This window comes from Podarcis gaigeae (assembly GCF_964106915.1).
Source record: "Podarcis gaigeae genome assembly, chromosome: 1".
Lineage (NCBI taxonomy): Eukaryota > Metazoa > Chordata > Lepidosauria > Squamata > Lacertidae > Podarcis > Podarcis gaigeae.
Window position 1 is genome coordinate 105,694,692 of NC_139678.1, and position 22,430 is coordinate 105,717,121.

Below are 22,430 nucleotides of genomic sequence, written 5' to 3' on the forward strand. Positions count from 1 at the left end.
ATTCACTTCCACCTGGAGCTGGATTGGGTGGCTCCTGCAGACCAATCAGACTGCTGCATTTTGGATCCTATTCAACTCAGTACATAGCACCCGCCCACTGCGTTCCTTATAAGAATACCCCACACCCCACCGCCTGACAGTGCAGCAGCAAATTGGGCAACAAGGGCTGCTAAAAACAAAGATGTGTACAAGAGCAGAAGCTAGGGTTTTCTTTTTTTACAGACACACCCTTGCCCGGACAGAACTTCCTTGTCAGAAATGGAACCTCACAGAAATTCAGCAGAGTCCTAAAATAAAATTGGTGGTCATGAATCTTATCTGCAATGTTACTATGCTGCATTGATGCAGCTCCTGCATCCTTCCGACTCCCACTGGGTGGCGCAGCCAAGCCCTCATGCAAATCCCAGGCATAACAAGGCATTACATGGTTTTCAACAGCAGCCAACACTGCTGTATGTCATGTCATCAAAGGCAAGCAATGAATGCCATAGGAGAGACAAGACTGTAATTTAGAAACGGAGTATAAATCTTTATGGTGTATATATGCATTTGTTTATATTTGACAGTTGTATGTAAGGAAGTTAAACCACTGTTCATTTGCTGTTCCCCATCTGACTTCCTTGTTTCCTCAGTTTATTTGTACAGTTAGTAAATGGACTCAGCTGGATTAGTAAAGAAACAACGGTTTGAATGTGCTATAAACATGGAACACTAGATGGCGCGAGAGAGCAGAAATTTTTAAAATGCATTTTTCCATCGGGTTTGTTGTTATAACGATCTAATTTCTGACTTGCTTATAGTGGCGGGAGAGGGTGTTTCCTGTGTGTAGATCCACCCTATGATTACTTCCAAACTTTGTTCACTGACAGTGAGTGAGGCTATGTGAATGGCATTTTATCAGTGGAGGGCTGTAGGAGCTGTGTCTCAGAACCAAACAGCAACTACAGTGGTACATTGGGTTACATACGCTTCAAGTTACATACGCTTTAGGTTACAGACTCCGCTAACCCAGAAGTATTACCTCGGGTTAAGAACTTTGCTTCAGGATGAGAACAGAAATTGTGTTCCCGCAGCACGGCGGCAGCAGGAGGCCCCATTAGCTAAAGTGGTGCTTCAGGTTAAGATCAGTTTCAGGTTAAGAATGGACCTCTGGAACGAATTAAGTACTTAACCCGAGGTACCACTGTATAGCATTGCAATGAATGCTAAAAGTTGAACATATATGCCTTTCTACACACTTATTCTTGGCTGTATTAAACAAATCTTTAAAAAGTTATTTACAGTGGTACCTTGGGTTAAGTACTTAATTTGTTCTGGAGGTCCGTACTTAACTTGAAACTGTTCTTAACCTGAAGCACCACGTTAGCTAATGGGGCCTCCCGCTGCTGCCACCGCCCGATTTCTGTTCTCATCCTGAAGCAAAGTTCTGAACCCGAGGTACTATTTCTGGGTTAGCGGAGTCTGTAACCTGAAGCATATGTAACCCGAGGTACCACTGTATTGCATATTCTGTTTGATCCTAAGGATGGAGACAGACAGTAGCTTTTAAGAGAACTGAGTATGATGATCATGCCCATTCTGATAAGCTGTTCTTTTCTATTTTTTAATAACCAACATTGACAGATGATAGTAACATTGCTTACATTTTAGATTAACTGTTAACTGAGCTTCAGATATGCATTGTGCAGGCTAATAACATTTTCAGAAAGGCTGTCATCCAATTAAAGATTAATCTGCTAAACCCCATACCATTAATCTAACAATTAAATTTGCAAATGGGTAAAAACAGTATTTCTAAAGCAAGGCACAAATTCACTTTTGTGAGAAGGAAGAGAAGTTCCACTCTTGTGTCTGGTCAAACAACAGTTGGGATTTTCACCATGCTTCAGAAATATATAGAAATGTGCATCATATCAAACTTACACTCTGGGGTGGAAAAAAACAAAACAATTATCTCAAGCCTGAAAGTAGAAGCCATACTCCCTATTGTGGTTAAACCATGCCTGAGATCAAGGGAACCATTTTAAGCACCCTCCCATGTATCTCTGACACCCACTTCCTGTTTGTCTTACCAACCGCATCGAAAAGCTTCAAACATTTCGATGTATGAAGCAGGCCACAGAAGCAGGCAAGTGAGACTGGAGTGTGATTTCTTTGCTGAGCTTAGCTCTAGTTTGCTGTAAAATGTCTAATTCGGGGAAGAATTGGCCACTTGCAAAGGAGCCTAACACAGGATTGACAAAAGGTGTTGCAGAGAGGCACTGATCCTGCATGGTTCAGAGTGCTTCCCTGCAGAGAATTGACCCCTCTGCTCTTGGTCAGAAGTCATGTGGGGAGGAGATGCAACATCGCCAAGCTAATTTGGGACCGGATTCAGGGCAGGTGATTCCTGGGTGGGCCAACCTGATTGGGGGACCCAGATGGGGGCCATAGGTGGATGCAGGGGGCTTTGCACACAGCTCTAGTATTTATTTGCCAATAAGTATGTTCATCTGGCTGCAGGGATGCTGATAATCTCTTTAAACTTCATCTAGGGCATTTCATTGCTAAACTAATGGCAAGGTGATGTCTTCTCACCATTTTACATACAGAAGCAGACTGGACTGGCAGCTGAAGCTTACTTCAACAGTGGCAATGGGACACCGTCTTCTGTACTTGAAGGCAGCTGGCTAAGTTAGGTGGACAGGGTAGGTCACAGTGCACACACTGTGTCCACTCTTTGCCACTCAACATTTTCCACACTCTGTCTCATGGTAGCGCCGTCCCTGACTTCATTGACATTGACAGGCAATAGTAACATTGCTTATGTCCTAAATTTCCTGTTGACTGAGTTTGATATATGCACTCCTTGGCTAATACGTTTTCAATAAGTATGTCACCAAGTTAAAGAAATCTTTAGTAGTTTAATCTACTAAAAATTTATATGATTAAATATTCAGTTGGGTAAAAGCAGTTGTTCTAAAGCAACATGGATATGCTTTGCTTTTGGTGACACAGAGGGAGACAATTGTCAAAGCAGGAGTGGGCATCACAGTTATTTGTCTGTTTTCCAGGAGGAAAAAAGTCTCTACACCAATGAAAATGCAATACACAGTGCCACTGGCATACACTGTGTATAAATGAAAATAAGACATGTCATGTAGGCCCTGCCCTCAGGCTTAGAAATTCAAAGGCAAGACTTAGCAGAGGAAGCAGGGGAAATAAAAAAGTACATAGGAAGAAAGAGATCAGTCTGATAATGCCAGAAGAAAGAAAAGAGATGTTAAGAACCAATTACATCTGGTTGGGTCCATGCTGAACTTCCCTCGCTGGTGTTCCTGTTGAGATGGAGGTGGTGCAACAACTACCCAGAAGTCCTTTTGGCCCAGAGGTCTTTTGCCAAAGGCAACTGGCAGGCAGTTGCCCCCCTACGTCAGCACTGCTGGTTGCGGTAAGGTCGACGTTACTGTGGCAACAGCTGATGTTAGCATAGGGGCATGACAGAAAAACACTTCCTCTCTCCCATGCTATATTAAACCTGCAGCTGTAGAGAAGATGGAAATATCCTCCCACAGAATACCTCTCCTCATTTATTTATTTTTAAACCACACACCTAAAAGCCCACCCACCTCAAGAGTTGTGCATGGGCAGAGACTGTGGGTCAGCCTCATGTGGTGATATTAGCTCTTGGCTCTTCCACCCTCAGTAGGGAACTGCAGTAAATTCTGACAGATCGGTCTGTATATCTGTGTGGTACCACAGGGCAAAGTGCCTTAGTAACCTTGTGACACAAATGTGTACAATACAGCCAGCATAGAGGTCTGTGTCTTCTTGAAATTCCTAGCCAAGTTGTTTGTCCAAATGCACAGGTAGCTGATGTAGTGACGTCCAGATGTTGTTGGACTACAACTCCCATCAGCGCCTCGGGGCATCACAACTATAGCCCCCTATAGAGGTGAGGGAGCTGAATTTTGGCCTTGCACAGGGCACTGCTAAAATTTGAAAGACCAAAGCCCCCCTCCCCTTTGTGTGTGCTGAGAATGGACATGCAGAAATTTGCTTCCCCGCATATTTATTATTTTTTGAAAAATGATATCCTGCTTTTCATCATGTAGGTCTCAAAATAAAACTTACAACATACAAAATTTAAAAACATAAACCTCCAAAATTTAAAAGCTCAAGAACTGAAAATCCTTCTTTAAAATGTTAAGGTTTCACAGACCTCCTGAAATAGAGCAGTTTTAACTAGGTGTCTGAAACTCAGAAGGGGCAGTGCTTATCTAATTTATTGTTAGGCCCACAATTTTAAAAATACAAAATTATTTGTGAGCAAGTAGTTCATCTACTTTATCAGCAGAGTACTTAGTACAGGTACTCTGGCTCCCTGCAGTCAAGGTGTTTTGCTTATTAATTTGATACGCTTATATCTTGCTGCATCTCTTCCAACGTAGATCTCAAAGGTGGCAGGCAGAAAGTTCCCATACAGCCTCTCACCCAGAACCTGGTGAGATCCAGACATGCTTAGCTTCTGCACGGTTGCCACATCCTCCTCCCTTTAGGCCACATCATGAAAGACAGCTGCTAGCAAGCAGTTCCAGGATTCATAAGAAAGCAGCCCTGACCACATCCTCTAAATGTTTTTTTTTTTTTTAGTTCACTCTGCTTGAGAACAGTAGGTGAGGAAGAAGTAAAGAGGGCGCTGATTGGAACTGAACTCTCCAAACTGTGCAAAACGGTTAATGTAGTTCAATGGGAACAGTGTGTACAGTGATGAACACTGGGGGGGGGGGGGAATCCTAACTTTACATATACACTGATGGGGTCTGGTTTACTATGAGGTAAACATGCTCAGGGGACGTGGATGGTGCTGTGGGTTAAACCACAGAGCCTAGGACTTGCTGATCAGAAGGTTGGTGGTTTGATTCCCCTTGACGGAGTGAGCTCCTGTTGGCTCTGTCCCTGCTCCTGCCAACCAAGCAGTTCAAAAGCATGTCAAAGTGCAAGTAGATAAATAGGTACCGCTCCCGCGGGAAGGTAAACGGCGTTTCCGTGTGCTGCTCTGGTTCACCAGAAGCAGCTTAGTCATGCTGGCCACATGACCCGGAAGCTGTACGCAGGCTCCCCTGGCCAATAAAGCGAGATGATTGCCGCAACCCCAGAGTCGGTCACGACTGGACCTAATGGTCAGGGGTCCCTTTATCTTTAAACGTGCTCAGAATTGCAGCCTTGTTCATTGCTATATTTTGCTCCTTCATTGTCTATCCTTCCTATCTTCCTTTAGAGCATTTCAGGGGCCTAATCTGGCCTGCCGGTTGATTTAAACTGGCCCCAGTGGCAGTATATGTCCTGGGGGGAAATCCTAAAAGCTCAACAACCTCAACCCTAAAAAAAAGCTCAAGAACTTTGGTCAGCCCTCACACATGTTCACTTCATCAAATCTGGCTCTTTGGAAAAAGTTTGGGCACCCCTGCTTTAGAGAGTTCAGAGTTTCCAGGACATCTGTCATGTAGGTGTAGGCCATGACCAGACCTATTCAACTCCAGAGGTGGAGCTATGCATGCCTTTTTAAAACCAGCCACTTAGAAATCAGAATCTCAAAACTCCATTCCGCCCCCCCCCCCAATGTGGACCTTGAAAATTTAGTATTTTATTTTTTTAGCATGTTTGATTTTTTTGACCCCTCCCACCCTCTGCCCCTCAAACAACTTCTGATGTCCATATTCCAATATTTACCATTTGGTGACCACCTTTGAGTTTGTTTTTTGAAATGCAAATATCAACCACTACATTCTTCAAAACTGATATTCAAATATATACACATGAAATGCAATTTGAACTATATTTACAAAGGGGGGGGACTGTATTAAAGCACTTGGTCTTTTTTCTTCTGGAACACACACCGTACATAAAGGAACAGTAACAGGCAGTGTAGTTACATCTGAAGGCTATAGCTCTATGAACCCAGTTAATTAATGCTGCCAAATATTCTTTGCACATACAGTCATACCTCAGGTGCAGGAGGCATGGTCACAACCCGCAGTGCTGCGATTCTGCGCATGTGCGTGATGTCACTTTGTGCTTCTGCGCATGCGCGAGCACCAAAACCCGGAAGTAACCCATTCCAGTACTTCGGGGTTTGGTGCGGTTCGCAACCTGAAAACATGCAAACTGCAGTGTTCGTAACCCAAAGTATGGCTGTACATGCAAGAAATAATTCTAAATATACTTGTATGCTGGTTCACAAGATTGCATCAATTCTCATGCTTATAATAGATTTGCTTTGCTTCTTAAGGCTCCTCAAATCACAGGAATTGCTGTACTCGTGCAAACCAGTACACACATATTCTTCTGGTTCATGGGTTACTTTTTCCATGTGATCAGAAAGGGACAAGAAAACAAGCGTGGACAGCTGCGAACCCTGAATAACTGTGTGAAGAAAATGTGCTGGTAGAGCCAAACTTGTGAATGGGCCTTTGTTTGATTACCTAGATAATAAATATGTCTAATTTTCTTGTTAGTAAGACTTGGGAAAGGACCATCATGACCCTTAGCTCCTAGCAGTTGCCATGTCTGACCCACAATGTACGAATGTCATTTGAAAACAGCCACCCACCCTCCTGCCTTTGACCCCAAAATGCCATGTGTATATATAATATCAATGTGGATGTCTTGAAACTTTCAGGGAAAAACAAGTCTCTCAGTCTCAAGTGTTCCCTTCACCTCCATTGACTTTTCACTGAATGAAGTGCAGGCACAATGTTAGGGATGGGGAAATCTTTGGCCTTTAGATGTTGTTGGACTCCAGTTCCCATCAGCCTCTGCCAGCATGGCCAATGATCAGGGATGATGGGAATTGTATTTTGTCCCTGACGTAGGACCTGCACTTCTGTTTGAAAGCTGCAGGTTGTTGCCCAGATATTCACTGAAGGATGCAGTTCCTAGCCCACTTCAGTTGTCAGACACGACTTTCTTCCTCTTCCACAGCTCGGTAGAGGCCAGGGATGAATTTCAGCAGCCTCTTTCGAACACTTCCCTTCCGGCTTTTCCGCGGGAGAGTCCCAAATATGTTCGAGACGTTGCTTCCATCCCAAGAGGGAGAGGCTGACCCACTGCTCGTCACACTGATGCTTCTGTGCCTTCTCAGGGAACTCTTCACAAAGGCAACATCACTGTCCCTCGAGAGGAAGCAGTCATCTTCTGTGCTCGACTGCCGGCTAAAAGTCCCACCAGCAGGATCCTCGGAATCGTAGGCTTGGTAGAAGCTGTCCTCACTGTCCACAGTCATTGAGCTCAGGCGGCTTAAACAGCTGCTTTCGCTGGGAAATCGGGATTTGTTTGCCAAGGCTGACCCTGATCCAGCAAAATCACCAAATAAGTTAGATTCTTCCAGTCCCACAAATTCAAGTGGTGAGCACATTTCCCCTAGGAAAGAGACAGAAGAGAACACGCATTACATACCTCAAAACACACAAGCTGGAATAATATACAGTGGTACCTCCGTTTATGAACTTGATTCGTTCTGGAGGTCCGTTCTTAACCCGAAACTGTTCTTAACCTGAGGCACGCTTTTGCTAATGGGGCCTCCTGCCACCATGCCACCGGCATGTGACTTCCACTCGCATCCTGGGGCAAAGTTTGCTACGCGGAACACCTACTTCCAGGTTAGTGGAGCTCGTAACCCAAAGCGTTCATAACCTGAGGTTCCACGGTACTAAATTACATTCAGTTTTCATTTAAAGATGATCCTTCCTAATTCACACTCTCTGAAAGAACATGAGAACCAAAACACAGCCATCTTTCAAAATTCACACTTTCCTGAATTTTGCAATGCAGTTTTCCAGCCAAGTAAGGTGTACAAAAATCCATATACTGTGGTAAAGTGTGCATTAGATGCTTATATTACTGAAAATGACATACAAAATTGAACTGTTATTATTTGGGGGTGGGGGGAATTGCTTTGCAAAAATGTGTAAGGCAATATTGCATAGAGTTATGCAGATTAGGAGAAACGGGACTAAAATGCTGATGAATTTCCATTAGGACTTTTTCTTTTTTAAAAAATTGCAGACTGGTGCAGAAATGTGGAGATATGAAATTAAGGTTGGGGGGGGGATGCAAAATTGAATGAAACCGAAATTGACAGATCCACCCATTGCTAACTCTCAGATGACACGATAAGCGCCCCAGTGGGTGTGGGTGGGTGTGTTTCACTTCTGCATTCTAACTGGTGCACGTTGTGTGAATGTGAAAGCTGGTGAAGTGTAGTGTGGTAGGTGAGACCCAGCTATGAATTGTATCTGCCATGAACTTATCAGGGAGCCTTAGGCAAGTCTCCCTGTCATCTGCAGAAAGGGGAATAATAATAGCTTAACCTTGCAGAGTCGCTGTAAGGATTACAACTAAAAAATGCATGGTAAATTCTTTGAGTACTCAAACACGCTATGCTAGGAATGGGGAACCTCAGGTCCAGGGGCCACGTGGGGCCCTCCAAGTCTCTCTGGCCTCTCTTGAAACTCTAACCCCTATTTACCCTCCCACCAGATGTCAAAGAGAAGAGCAACTACCAGATTTTTAGAAGACATCTGAAGGCAGCCCTCTTTAGGGAAGCTTTTAATGTTTTAACAGACTACTGTATTTTAATGCTTTGTTGGAAGCCGCACAGAATGGCTGGGGAAACCCAGCCAGATGGGCGGGGTATAAATAATAAATTCTATTCTATTCTATTTTTTCCCTTCTTCACACCCCAAGTGTTTTTGCCTGACTAGAATGTGTCATTGAACTCTGATAATGCCTCTTGCTTGTTTGGGGTGTGTGAGCATGCACAGAGGAACTAGCCAACTCTACAGAGGTGTTCACCCTCATTGCTCTTTCTTGTCCTCCTTTCTTACATTTATATACCACCTTTTCCTCTCAGGAGCTCTGTGGTTCTCCCCATTTTCTCCTCACAACAACCCTGTGAGGTAGGTTAAGCTGAGAGATTGTGACTGGCCCAAGGTCACCCATAGCTGAGTGAGGATTCAAACCCTGACCTCCTAGGTCCTAGTCCAACACACCACTGTGGCTCCACATTTGTCCCTGGCCCTGCCAACCTCTGGAAGGTTGCTCAGAAGGGGAATGTTCCTCACCCCTATGCTATACAAATGTTAAATTCTATTTTTTACTTAGCCAGCCTGAGAGCTGGCATAGTATAATGGTCAGAGCGGCGATGGCAAACTGATGACCCTTCAAATGGTGTGGGACACCAACTCTCATCAGCCCCGGTCAACATGGCCAGTGGTCAGAGATCAGGTGAGCTGTAGTCAAACAATATCTGGAGGGCCACAGGTTACCAGCCCCTGCACTAAGAGCATCAAACTAGGGCTGGCAAGAATTGGATTTAAATCTCTACCCAGCAATGGAACTCAGTGGTTGGTGCTGGACCTCAGTGGCTGGTGCTGGACCATCTCTCTCCCTAACCTACATCACTTAAACTCTTCGTTGCTTCCAGGTCTCTGTGGAGGTCCCAGATCTCCTCTCTACCTTCAGTTTAGAGATGAGCCTAATTCATGTGACCTTCTATTTTGGGGCCAACATTTGACTACACTTGTATCACATACTACAAATAATATTGCGTTTTTATACTGTAATCTGCCCTGTGATCCTCGGATGAAGGGCGGTATAGAAATTAAATAAATAATAAGTAAAGGCTGTTTATTAAGGCTCTGGGGAATTCTACTTTCTACAGTGTGGCTCACAGCAGCCTTGAAAAATCAATACAAGTGGATACAAAAATCATGTATGTATATTTAAGGCATTTATAAACTGCCCTTCATAAATATCTACCCCCCCCCCCCAGGCAGTCTACAATGCAGATTAGAAACAAAATAGCAACAATAAGAAATAAATCGTAAAGGTAAATCAATAAAAGAAATACAATTAAAAACAAATCGGCTGGATCAGCAAGGTGAAAAGCTTCGTTTGCAGTGTTTAAAAGGCAATTTCCTGAAAGCAGAAACTTCATGCTAAAGATGACTGTATGCACAATTCAGGCAAATGTTTTAATACCAGCCAGAGGTGTACAGTCAGTGTCATATGGCCACATTCACACCATATATTTAAAGTATTATCATATGAATTTAAACAGTAATAGCTTCCAACGAAGAGTTCTGGGAGCTGTAGATTGCTAAGGGTGCTGAGAGATGGTATGAGACCCCTATTCCCCTCTCAGAGCTACAGTTCCCAGAGTGGGTCAAGAATCAATTTATCTTCACAGGGGAGTCTGGGAATTGTAGCTCTGAGAAGGGAGCAGGGGCTGCCTAACAACTCTCAGCACACTTAACAAACTGCAGTTCCCATAATTCTTTGGGGCAACTGAAGACCTTATCATGGCAATTTATGCTATGGTGTTCTTCTATACAGCTTCTCCCAAACCTTTTATCTGCAGGAGAGAACAAAGGCAAACCAAAATCTGAAACTCAGGAAACTCATTGACTCACTGGTGTTCACATCATTTTTGTAGAGGAAACTGGGGTGGTTATGCATTCTTATTTTCTATCATAGGAAATTCAGCCTTACCATTAGCAAGGTGGTGTTCTCGTAAGCACAGTGACTGGAACTCCAGCAATTTTTCTTGTAGGGTTTTCTGTAAAAGGCAAGCAGAGATCACTGCAATTTAGGGCACAGCACTTTATAAGGTAGCTCGGTTATACACTTAAGCCCCCATTGTGATTGTGACAAACGTGTCCAGTGATTTTCCCTGAATTGGTCCAGTTGTGTCTGAGGGATTTGTATTTGTTGTTAAATGCAGTTTAGTGTTTTATCCCTCTTTCTCACATTGCCTTTTTCCTGTTGTTGTTTTTTAAATCAGTATTTCAACCCATCGCCCCCAAGGGCATTGGAGTCAGTTGGGCACTAATTAAAGTGAATGGTGGTTTTTTTGGGAGGGGAGAGGGAAGGAATAATGCATATCCAAGTTATTGGTGGGGGGGGCATGATGGACTTTGGGTATTCAGATTTCGAAATTTGCTTACTGGTCACATACCTGGGGAGTTGAAAAACGCCCAAGAGAAACATCAGAATCTAAGAGAAATGACCAGGAAATTGGACTAGGTGGGTCTTTGGTCTTATCCAAAAGGATCTCCTTATGTTCTTATTGGGACACATAATCCCATCTCACTTTCCCCCAGAACAGCTGAGCAGTGACATTCTGTACTGTATATCATAGATTACTGCAAATGTATGTATTACACTTCCTTTAAACTCCAATCCCTTTCCTTAAATCCCAGTGCGTTTCCTAAAGCTTTCCTTCCAAGAGAGAGAAAGATCATCATCAGGGAGTGTATCCAAGTTTTGGATAAGTGACAAGACAGCATTCTTCCTAGTTTGCCAGGCTTCATAATAATCAGCCACTGTGCTCTCTCATTAATCAGAGCAATGAAAAAGTTTGGCTCTGCGGTTCAAGCACATTTTGCTAGCTCTTTCTAGGCTGGATGGCAGGAGTCCCTTGCCTTCTTAGCTGCTTTAATCAAGGCGCTTGCTACCATCCCAGGATTTGGTGTCATCTGGAGGTCAAGCTCAGGTGGTGGCTTTGGGGTTATGTAAGCAGTTTGGCTGGGCCAGTGGCCTTCCCACGTTTCCTCCTTCAGTTTCAAGATTTTGTACTAGAGTGGAACAGCAGCAGAGTGCAAGGACCTTTCCCTCATATTCTCTGCTGGATATTGGCAGCATGGTTGCGGTGATGATTTATGGGAATTTCACAGCAGCCGCTAACGGCTTAATCAAGATGAAGGCCCCATTGTGCAGCTAAAGAAACCTTTAACCCTGTCCCTGCCAGGATTTCATGCCCAATGAGTAGAAGGGAAGGTGAAATAAGTTTAACTCCGAATCAGGGACAAGAATTCATGACCTCTATGTTAAGGATAATGGTTTAATTTCCTGAGATGGGAATGTTCAGTTATAAATGCATAGGTGCTACAAGGGACTAAGAAACCTACGTGATCAGGTCTCCAGTTAAATGCAGAGGAGCCTGAGCATGTACAATGGTATGTGTGCAACTTTCCACTAGGTTCAGACCTTCTGCTGAAAGTGTGGAGGAGGAGGAGGAGGAGCAGCAAGGCCAGTGGACGCAATTCTGCTTTTTCCTTTGGTGGTTCAGTATCTGTGCAACTGAAAATCCGAACAAGGCTACTGTTTCTACTGCGTGTTGTTCCATCATGAATTAGACAAGGAGTTATTTTGTTAAAAACTCTGCAAAGTGGGGCTTTCCAATCATCAGGAGCTAGGTGGAATCACATGATGCTTGCTGACTCCCCTCTCCCAATATAAATATTGGGGGGCTGAAATGTACTTTCCTGGCTTAAGCTGCAGGCACAGAGCCCAAGGAAAGCTGAACGGATGCCATTCTGCTTGAGCTGCTGCCTGCACTAAGTCCTTTCTAGCAAGCGGAAAAGCCGGCTGCTCATTAATCACATTGCAAAATGAGTCAAAACTGGCAATAGAAGATTTAATAATTTTGCGTTCTTTTTATAACTGAAGACATGCAGCATTGCGCTGAGGCCCATTTTCTGTCTTCCTCATCCCCCAAAAATAGTGTCTAGGGCAGGTGTTCTACTCTTCATTATGCTAGCATTAGTGTAATAGCCATCAGAGAAAGATGGGTTCCCCCCCAAGGAACTTTCCTCCTCTTCTCCCCCGCCCCCACCTGTTGAGACTACATTCTTTGGGGAAGGGGGTAATTCACTGGGAGCAGTGGGCAGGGCTGGAGTAAAAAGTGGGTGGGGCCATTATTTTCCCCTTTCTGTTTCCCTTTCTCCTCCCTCATTCTCATTCTCTCTCTCTTCCTCCTCCTCCTCCTCCTCCTCTTCTCCCCACCCGCACCCCCAGTTGCCAGGGGAAGGATAGGATCAAAGTACTGAACTAATCTCAAGCTTCCTCCACCTCCATTTCAGATTTTCCCCAATTCACTCCATTCCCCCCCCCTCCTGTTCTCCCTCTAAGCTCCCCTCACCTGCATTAAATTAGGCTGAGGGCAATTAACATCACCCAACTGCTGGCAACAAATGCAGCTGTTTTAGAACAAGGGTTATATGAGTTCTAAATGTTACTCCAGCTGCTGCCTTTTGGACCAGTTGAAGCTCCTGAGTTATCTTGAAGGTCAACCCCATGTAGGCTGGAACAGGCTGCCCCCCCTCCACTGTCTTGACTTGAGAACTTAGAACACATGACACCTCCATCCTTCAAGGATTTCATCACTGCCTCCAAACACCTGCCTAGCCCTTCAGCTGGCTTTCCTGATTCAGGTAGGACAGAGAAAAAGCTGGGTAGTTTCCCTGGATACTGTGATTATAATGTTGCTACTTTGCAAGGCAGATGTTGTTTTGTTGCTCTTATTGATTTGGGAGTATGTATATTGAATTTGCTTTTATGTCTCGTATTATGGTTTGTTATCTGAACCACTCTGAGTTCACTTTGTGAAGAAAATCAAAGCTATAAGCCCCTAAATAAACAAATGTATCTTCAGGTGGTTTCTGCATAAAGGTTACAACTGATGCTTTCTATCCTTTATATAGAATCAGTACCTTCAAGAACCGCAGCTTAGTTTCCAGTTCCATCCGCTTCATTATAAAGGATTCATTCACAGTATCTAACCTGCAAACAGTAAGTATCATTATTATTATTTATTATTACCAAAATTAATAAAATTTCATACTGCTAATATGAATGTCAGGCATGTGTTTCCTGCATTGTACTGTGGCTCCAACCAGTGGCGTAGCGTGGGTTGTCAGCACCCGGGGCAAGGCAAGTAATTTGCACCCCCCCTAACCCGTGGATTTGCGCCCCCTAACCCTAAACCCCAGATGTTGCGCCCGGTGCAGCCGGCCCCCCCTGCACCCCCCACGCTACGCCACTGGCTCCAACTAGTCTTGGTTGTTTCTCCCTTACCAAATATAAGCCATGCTAAAGCTCACAAGGAGAATGGCAATAGCCATGTCCTGTTACAGTGGTACCTCGGGTTAAGTACTTAATTCATTCTGGAGGTCCGTTCTTAACCTGAAACTGTTCTTAACCTGAAGCACCACTTTAGCTAGTGGGGCCTCCTGCTGCCGCCGCGCCGCCGGAGTACAATTTCTGTTCTCATCCTGAAGCAAAGTTCTTAACCTGAAGCACTATTTCTGGGTTAGCAGAGTCTGTAACCTGAAGCGTATGTAACCTGAGGTACCGCTGTACTTGCCTCTGGCAAATATGAACCTTTGCAGACATCATTTACATACTTGATTTTTGAGACAGACAAGATTGCTATTGGGACAAGAATGTTTTCTATTTTGATTTTGTTCTGTGAACACCCCCTGAGACCTCCGGGTATAGGGTGGTATATTAATTCAGCAAATAAATAAATAAAATAAAAACAAGCTTAATAACTTCTGGCAGCTCAAGTGGATAAGGAGGCAAACTTGGGCTCATGTCATCACTGATTCTTGCCTAATCCAAGAGAACGTGTATTACTGGTTAAGAATGTGAAAGGACTTGAAATTCATTTCTGATTAAATGCCATTAAATAGTGCCTGAGTAGTGGGGGCAAAGAGATATTCCAGGGTTGTGGTTGAGAAAGGGAAGGGGGCATAGGAGAAAACAGTGTACTTTTATTAAGATGAGGAGCCTACATCCCCTCTGAGTTCTGTCCCATTGATATGTCCCAAAGGAGCCATAGGGTAACAGGCTTTAATTGATTGTCATATGTCAGCCACATTTTAGGCTGTGTTGCAACTATCGGGCAACTCAGGCTCTGAGACTGGCAGGTGCAGCTTACTGTCCCATCACCTTGCTGTGAAGTGACATGAAAGAGGGCCTTCTCTGTAGTGGCACCCAGACTACGATATTCCTCCTTCCTGGAGGTATGGCTGGCCACAATATTGTTGGAATTCTGTTGCCTTGTTAATAAAATGCTCGGTCTCTCAGGCTTTGGAGGGGCTTGCTTAAGCAGTTTTGAATTTTCTTATGTATCTGGATTGTTTTACTGTCCCCACTGTTTTGATTTAAACCTGTTGTCATTTTAATTGTGTTTTATGGTTTGACGTAATGCTGCTTTATTTAAAACGTTGCAAAGTCCTCTATGATCACAATGCGAAGAGTTGTCCGTAAGTTTCTTAAATAGATTGAATACTGTTTCAGATTCTGGACTTAATGGTTGTACAGAAACCACCTTTTTCAGTTAAGCTCAATTTATGGTAAGCCAGCTCTGTTGCTGCATTTGGGCTCCTGCTCATTCTGCTGAGTGGGGCCCTGTACCTTTGCCCCATAGTCCTGCCCTGAGTGCACCAATGGCTTTTGATGGCAAATGCCTGTCTGCCTGCATACTCTAATGTTCTAAATCCTGGAATGTTTCTTGTGGCCTGTGCCCATTGCTGGAGATCGGATGCTGCCTTCGCCGTTTCTCTGCAGCAATAACAAACCATGAGAGACCCCTTTTTGTCTTCTTGGGGACAGAAGGGCTTTTGATTACCTCAAAAAGTTCCCTGATGACTTGATCAAGTCCACCATTTGCTTATGAGCAAGTCCTTCGATGCTCGTTCCATTGATGTTGGTCAAAATATAACCTGTGATAATTCAAAAACGGATATAATTAGAAACTGTGTATTCATTGTTCCCTCTGTATCCTAAACAAAAGCAAATGGGAGAAGCAATAAACCAGGAGTGGGAAACCTCAGGCCCAAGGTTTGACTGTGGCTGTCCACACATCCATGTCCAGGCCTCAAGACTCTGTCCAGGCCAGAGGTGCCAACTTGAATAAAATATGGGGGGGGCAGGTAAGCCCTGCCACACATAATCGATCACATGATGCAGTGCATGCACACCATTTGAACGGCAATGCCCATCAACTTTGGAGGGGGGGTAAAGACCCCTCTGCCCCTAGAGGTTGGCTCCTATGGTCCAGGCCAAACTGCTCACTGACTTCACTCTGTGCCATCTTGTAGTGATTTTATCTGACTAGAATGCATCCTTGAATTCTGGTGCCTCTTGCTTACCTGCATGGCGAGAGGGGGGGGGTGTCTGTGGTGTCTGTGTCTACGTTCCCCCCACACACACACACACACTACTGGTGTGTGGCCCCTGGAAAGTTGCCTGTGAGGAAGTGTGGTCCTCAGGCTGAATATTTTCCCCATCCCCACAGCGAACTTTGTTTGGGTGAATTTTAGGGTGGGGGAAAAGGCTAGTTACCACTTTGGAGTCCGGCAAGAGAGGCGGCGCTTCCTTCTTTAACTTTGCAGATGTACGTGCAAGTTTCGAAGGAGTGGCTGATGTGGCGCTGCAATCGAAGGGTCTGTGAACAGAAACACAGCGTTGGGAACAGGAAAAGGTTTATCTTGCGGCTTGAAACTGGCTTACGTACCCATCAAACTGCATCCTCCCACCCATTCACTCTCCCACGCAACACTGAAACAAATGCTTCCTCTTTCTAAAAGATAAATAGTAGAGGGGAGGAACTAACAGGAACAAACATTGTTCCCACCCAACAACAAGGCTGTCCTTCTCCTTCCCAGACATTTAAAGAAGATCAGGAAGAAATTGCTCATATGGCACCACAAAAGAAAGTATGTGTCCAAGGCCCTGGTGTGTTACACAGCTGTAAGACAGTCTGACAGTAGGTGTGTATAATAATTCAACAAGCACCTAGCAGAACAGGGGGACAATTTTTTCATTATTATCATTATTTATTAAATTTGTGTACCACCCTATACCTGTAAATCTCGGGGCGGTTCACAACATAAAATTACAATATCAAGGATCTGGTCAGAGGCAAAGCAATGTTTCTTAGGTTTCCTGCCTGGGCATAGCTATTGGCTGCAACTAACAAAGTGAAGGGTATGTGAAGCAAAACTAAAGTAACTGTTTTGGCCCTAATCAGGTCCTGTCAAAATGACTAAATAGTGTCCCCTCCCAAGGTTAGCTCAAGCCATTTTGCTGCCTGAGGCAGAGCAGCAAATGCTGCCGACACGGCCAACCAAGTGGTTTTGGCACCTCAAGCAGGAAATCTCACAAGCATCTCTGCCCCTCCCTGGAAATAAAAATAGAACAGTAACAATTTGCTGTCCTTTCATGACACCCCAAATCAGCTGCCTGATATGCCTAATGGCAGGGCTGGCCCTGCAACACCACCTCCCCTCTCCAATGGTTAAATGCCCACAACAGATATTCCTCACAATATAGCACTGGAAAAGGAAGTGAAGGGAAAGGAAGAAGAGGAGCTCAGACGCCTCAGGGGCCTCTTTCATTCGTCTCTGAGGCATTCGGTACTGTGAGATCTTCTGAGCTCTCACAGAAAGCCCGACCCACCTCCTTATGCATGGTTGTTGCTGTTGTTACAGCTGTTGTTGCTGTTACAGCTGTAACAACTGTTACAGCTGTTGTTGCTGTAACAGTTATATCCCAAGTTTCTTCCAATGGGAGTCAAGGTGGTACACACGGCTCTTCACTGCCCCCATTTTATCCTCAACAACAACCCAGTGAGGTAGAGTAGACTGAGTAGAGTAGCTTTCTGACTATTTCAACCCTTCTCTTCCAGGTCCTAATTCAGCATTCTAACCAGTAGGCCACACTGGGTCTTTCATAGTTATGAAATGCTGGCTTAGCATGGAATAAAGACCTCTCCATTCCAGTCAACATGGGGTAACAACCATGAGGAGCAGTTTAGCACCCCGTGAAACATTCTCTTTCTGTGAAGAAGCACTTCTGTTTTGTTTGTTTGCATTTTTGTCCCCTCCTTCCTCTAAGCAGGATACATGGTTCTTCCCATTATATCCTCACAACAATTTTGTGTGGAAGGTTTGGCTGAGGAAAAAAAGCCAGGACCAGCTCCAGGTTTGAGAGAGCCAAGTATCCCATAATGTATACACACACACACACACACACACACACACACACACACACCTGCTTACATGGATGGGTGTGCTTGGGCTAACCTGATAACGGCAGCAGCACTCCAGAATGGTTTGAGAGCTCCCATTTTAATTTCCCTGCATTCATATTGTTAAAGGCTCACCTGAATTTCAAATCCAAATGTTTCATTGTCTTCTTTGAAGATTTTAAGTGACTTTCTGCATTGAGAGAGAGAGATACACAGATACACATAAAGTCAATAACCCATTGGAAGGGAATAACGTGTTTAAGGCTTAATTTAGAATAAATGTGCTGTTCATCATAAGCATCAGTAGTTCTTAACAAGTGCTTTGCAATGAAAAATCTAAAATCTCCCCACATCTCCAAAGATCATGTGGACAGGATTTTTTACAGGACATACATTATTGTACACATCACCAAACTGTCACTGTGAGAATGTGGATCGACTGGATGTGTGCAAAGCTGAGCATACAAGGAAGCAATCGTGCATTGCCTCTCATCTCCTGCAGCCAAGGATACTTGAGGAATTCATCTTCTGACCAGATCTGCACATCCCAGATTTAACAAGCAGAACTGTACACAGTTATGCTTCAGATTTCACACTTCCCTGAATTCTGTGATGCAATTTTCAGCTTCAAAAAAGATGAAGTACTGAAATGCATATAAAAATGTTTAGGGTAAAATACATTTTAAAAGGGGGAAATACATTCAAAAATACAAATTTTCATGAAGATTTTTTTTTTAAGTAGCAAAAATGGGAATGAATGGACTTCTGCATAAACACATCTGAGAGTGACATAGATGAGAAACAGACTCATCCATTCATCCTTCCTCCCAGCTTACCTCCATGTTTTCCAGCATGGCATCATTTCAACCCACTTTTGAGTTCTGTGCTGGGCATATAGTGAAATGACCACCTAATTGCTTCACCCTTCACAATACTATATGCATGAATCCTTTCTGTCCCTATATTTGGCCTCCCATTTTGATTGTATGGTCTGGGCCACTGAGTGAAAGGAACGCATCACATATAAAGTGATGCCCCAGTTCCTCTGCACTCTGGCCTTCCGTCTACCCAATTGGTAGCACAGGGGAAATGACCAGCCGTGTACTGTATTGGCGAAATGATTTCAAATCATTCTCAATATCATCGTCGTCAAAAGAAAGTATATACCAACTTTCATTTCCAGAAGAAATACGAAGGTAGTTAACTCTCTAATGATACTCTGCCACACTGCAATATGTAATGGTGGTTGCATTAGCTACTGGGTTTAGGGATGGGCTGTGGGTATGCATTGCTCAGTCTTTCCACAACTCTCCAGCCCACAGATTTCATTGTAGTTATTTGTTTTTCACACTTTCATCTTCCTCTTTCAGTATCTGCCTTGGGCCTCCACACACAATTGTCACATTTCTAGTAGCAGTGTAATGAACTAATATTTAGAGAGAGAAAGCAATGCCTTTATTACCTTCGAGGGCCAACAGAGTCACCTGAAGAGATTGTCCTACTTAAAGCAAGCTGGAAGGAGAAGAGAGAAGGGAGGGCGTTGCATTAGAAATTCATTTGTGTCTAGAAAACAAAATGCTAGATGAAAGCTTTACATATGCAAAACTGCCAGTGAGAATTACGATCGTATAAGGTCCACCTGGTCCAGGGTCCTTTGAACAGGGCCAAGCAGGTGACTCTGAAAGTTCAAAATCAGGGCATGATGAAGACGGTTACGCCCTCTTGATTTTCCCCAGCTTAGGAACACAGAAATGTTAAAAATGGCCCTCCTGGATCAAAGGCCCATCTGCATTCTAAACCCGACAGTGGTCAACCAGCTATTTCCAGGAATCCCTCAAGTGGGGCAAAAAGGAAAAATTCCTTCTCTCCTGGTTGCTCACCAGCAGGGTGGTGTTGGGTGGCATCCTGACTCTGGTTCAAGCACATATCATGGCTACTAGCTGTTGATAAAGGCATCTCTCCAAAGAGTGCTGGCCCTACCATTAGGCAGAGTGAAGCTGCTGCCCCAGACAACTGATTTTGGATGTCATAAAAGTGAATAAATTGTAAGTCATGGGTTGCCTTTCAGTTGTGACTCTTCACTAACAGAAGTGGCTGTGCTTGCTCAAGGCAGGGCACTGGATTTTCAAAGAGTCCTCCTACCCAGTACAGCTCTTCCTTTTTTGCAGTATCTGCTTCTGAAGAATAGTGGACCCTCTGAAACAGAATGGGGTATGCCATAGAGGGTGCTATTGGTAGAAGGGATCAAGGGAAAATGGGGTGTCTCGTCTTGTGCTAGTGAAAGTGCATCGCTAGGGCAAAGCACCATTTGATACAACAACAACAACAACAACAACAACAACAACAACAACAACCCGTTTACTTCCAGGGAAGGGGGAAAGGAGCTTATGGGATTTTCTTCCTCAGGTGCCAAAATAACTTGACTGGCTTTGGGTACTGTGCCAAAATACCTAGGGCCAGCCCTGACTCAGAGGCACCAGCAACCCAGTCATCACCATTGCCTGAAGTGAAACGATTTACACTTGTGGGAACAAATTTCAGCTCCCAAAAGTGGAAAGCAAGTGCCTCTCTTGATTAAAAATATAATCCATCTCAGCACATTTGTCAACTGAGAGCAGTCCCAGGTATGGCACATCTTAGTCAATTTAGCAAGCAGCCAAGGAACTTATTGACAGAGGGGGCTTGAACGATGAATTGATCTTGGGCCCAAAGCCCATGCCTGTGGTTTCTTTCAAGATTTAACCACAGCACAAGCAAGCACTTCAGACCATGCCTGGCCACAATCCCTTAGAATCAACTGGGATTGCCTGTGCCAATCCTAGTTCATGCTTCTGTGCCCAGGGCCTGAGAAGGAAACCACATGGCAGCCTCCTTACAAAGTCATCCTTCTTTCCTAATATAAGTATTCAAGTTGTTTTGGCATCCGAGGAAGAAAATCTTACAAGCACCTCTCCCACAGAATAGAATTAAAAAGATAACCCTTTTTTCCCCAGTCGCAAAGCTCCAAATCAGCTGGCTGAGCCTCTGAGGCAGCTGCCTCCCCCTGCAGACCAGCCCTAAAACAGTAGCCTAAGACATGGAAATTGAACAGGTGTCGATTTCTGTGGCATAGAGATAAATAGTGGGAAAGCCTCACCTGCTAAATTTCTGTGATTCAGGTGGATAATATATCCACAGCATCTAGGACTGTTAAAAGATTGCAACTGTAAAAGCAATAGACCAGGCACCCCCAAACTCAGCCCTCCAGCTGTTTTGGGACTACAACTCCCATCATCCCTAGCTAACAGGACCAGTGGTCAGGGATGATGGGGATTGTAGTCCCAAAACAGCTGGCGGGCTGAGTTTGGGGATGCCTGCAATAGACACTTCAGGGCTGGCCCAAGACATTTTGGCACCTGAGGCGAACCACAAAATGGTGCTCTCCTCACCACCAGGGAAGAATGGGTGAATGAAGGTCTACATCAGGAACGGGGTGGGGGTGATAAAGATCACACCTTGCCTCATGTGTGGACCAGCCCTGAATCTACCCAACAAGTCGTCTGCATTGTTATTTCCCATTAGCCCAACTTGGAAATGAATGAACAAGAGCAGCAACAGAAATGTGAAGCATAAGAAAGACATATCCCAAAAAATTCTGTGGTGTGCTGAAGGCAACCCTCTTTATCCTTGATACCTCTGATAGATATATTTCCCACCCCATTCTCTTGACTGTAACTTGGTTTAACTGGTTTTAAAACTCTTTTGAACACTTAACTGCTTTTAACTCTCTTTTTAAATTGTTGTAACCCACCCTCATGGTGAAATCTGGGTAAGAAGAAATAATAATAATAATAATAATAATAATAATAATAATAATAATAACCATACCTGCTTGTAGTCCCTAGACAACGTGTCTATTGAATTTGTGAATGCCTGGCTTCTTTTGTTGTCCAGTGGTGGGTTACCTATGGGGTCCAAGTACGGGGTGTAAACTGAGCCCACACAGTTGGCGTTGCGATTCTGCTGAATGAGCCTCTTTAAGGACATCTTGAATTCAACTGGAAGTCATTCACAGGCTAGCATTGCTTAAGGAACCTTGCGCGACTGAGGAAGGAAGCAAAAGTAGCAAACACACGAACAGGGTGGAGGGGGAGAGAACAAGGCCATGTGACTTGTGGTTTAGGTGCAGTTTACATAAATCTCTTCTCACAGATCAGTCAGTGTTACTCAATGTTTCTTTTTAAGCTTACAAGAGTTTGTCCCTGCAATTAAAGCAATCTGCTTATTCCCTCCCCACACTATCAACCCCCAACCCTCCCGTCCAGAAACACACACTGCTTGGATGCAAACAGAAGCAACTCTTTATCGTGCAGTTTCTGTGCCCCCTTGATAGTTTGTGTCTAAAACACCATCTGGCTTTAAATGTCCTTGGAGTTGATGAGTTTGCTGCATTCTCAGGCTTGTTTAGGTTTTGGTTTTTAAATCCCCATTTCCCATGGAACAGGACAGATTAATAAGATTTTTGTTAATATAAATAGATTAAAACCATAACTTACATGTAAAGCAGTAATTCTTCAAGTAGTGGCGGCAG

At 44.1% G+C, this 22,430-nt stretch overlaps 1 protein-coding gene and 1 long non-coding RNA gene across 2 annotated transcripts in view; one reads left to right on the top strand and one right to left on the bottom strand.

Moving 5' to 3' along the window:
- LOC310833808 overlaps window positions 1-22,430 on the top strand; it is a 59,980-nt gene that overhangs the window by 17,652 nt on the left and 19,898 nt on the right. Inside the window, exon 3 of the long non-coding RNA XR_014558939.1 lies at window positions 13,527-13,614. This is a non-coding gene — a long non-coding RNA (uncharacterized lncRNA). The remainder of the gene's footprint in view (window positions 1-13,526; window positions 13,615-22,430) is intronic.
- CYTIP (cytohesin 1 interacting protein) lies at window positions 4,035-22,104 on the bottom strand. Its single transcript, XM_083713362.1, has 8 exons — window positions 21,728-22,104; window positions 19,323-19,372; window positions 17,996-18,050; window positions 16,174-16,276; window positions 15,458-15,551; window positions 13,536-13,605; window positions 10,534-10,600; window positions 4,035-7,401 (listed from the first exon to the last, which is right to left on the bottom strand). Exons 1-8 carry the CDS (start codon window positions 21,884-21,886, stop codon window positions 6,935-6,937), a joined length of 1,065 nt encoding a protein of 354 aa, XP_083569488.1. The 5' UTR covers window positions 21,887-22,104; the 3' UTR covers window positions 4,035-6,934.

Excerpts from the sequence above, each read along its gene's own strand:
- CYTIP (XM_083713362.1), bottom strand. The coding sequence starts at position 21,886 with ATGTCCTTAAAGAGGCTCATTCAGCAGAATCGCAACGCCAACTGTGTG. Across the intron at positions 18,051-19,322 it reads GACTCTGTTGGCCCTCGAAG|AAAGTCACTTAAAATCTTCA; the intron begins GTAATAAAGGCA and ends CTCTCAATGCAG. Across the intron at positions 16,277-17,995 it reads CATTTGGATTTGAAATTCAG|ACCCTTCGATTGCAGCGCCA; the intron begins GTGAGCCTTTAA and ends TTCTGTTCACAG.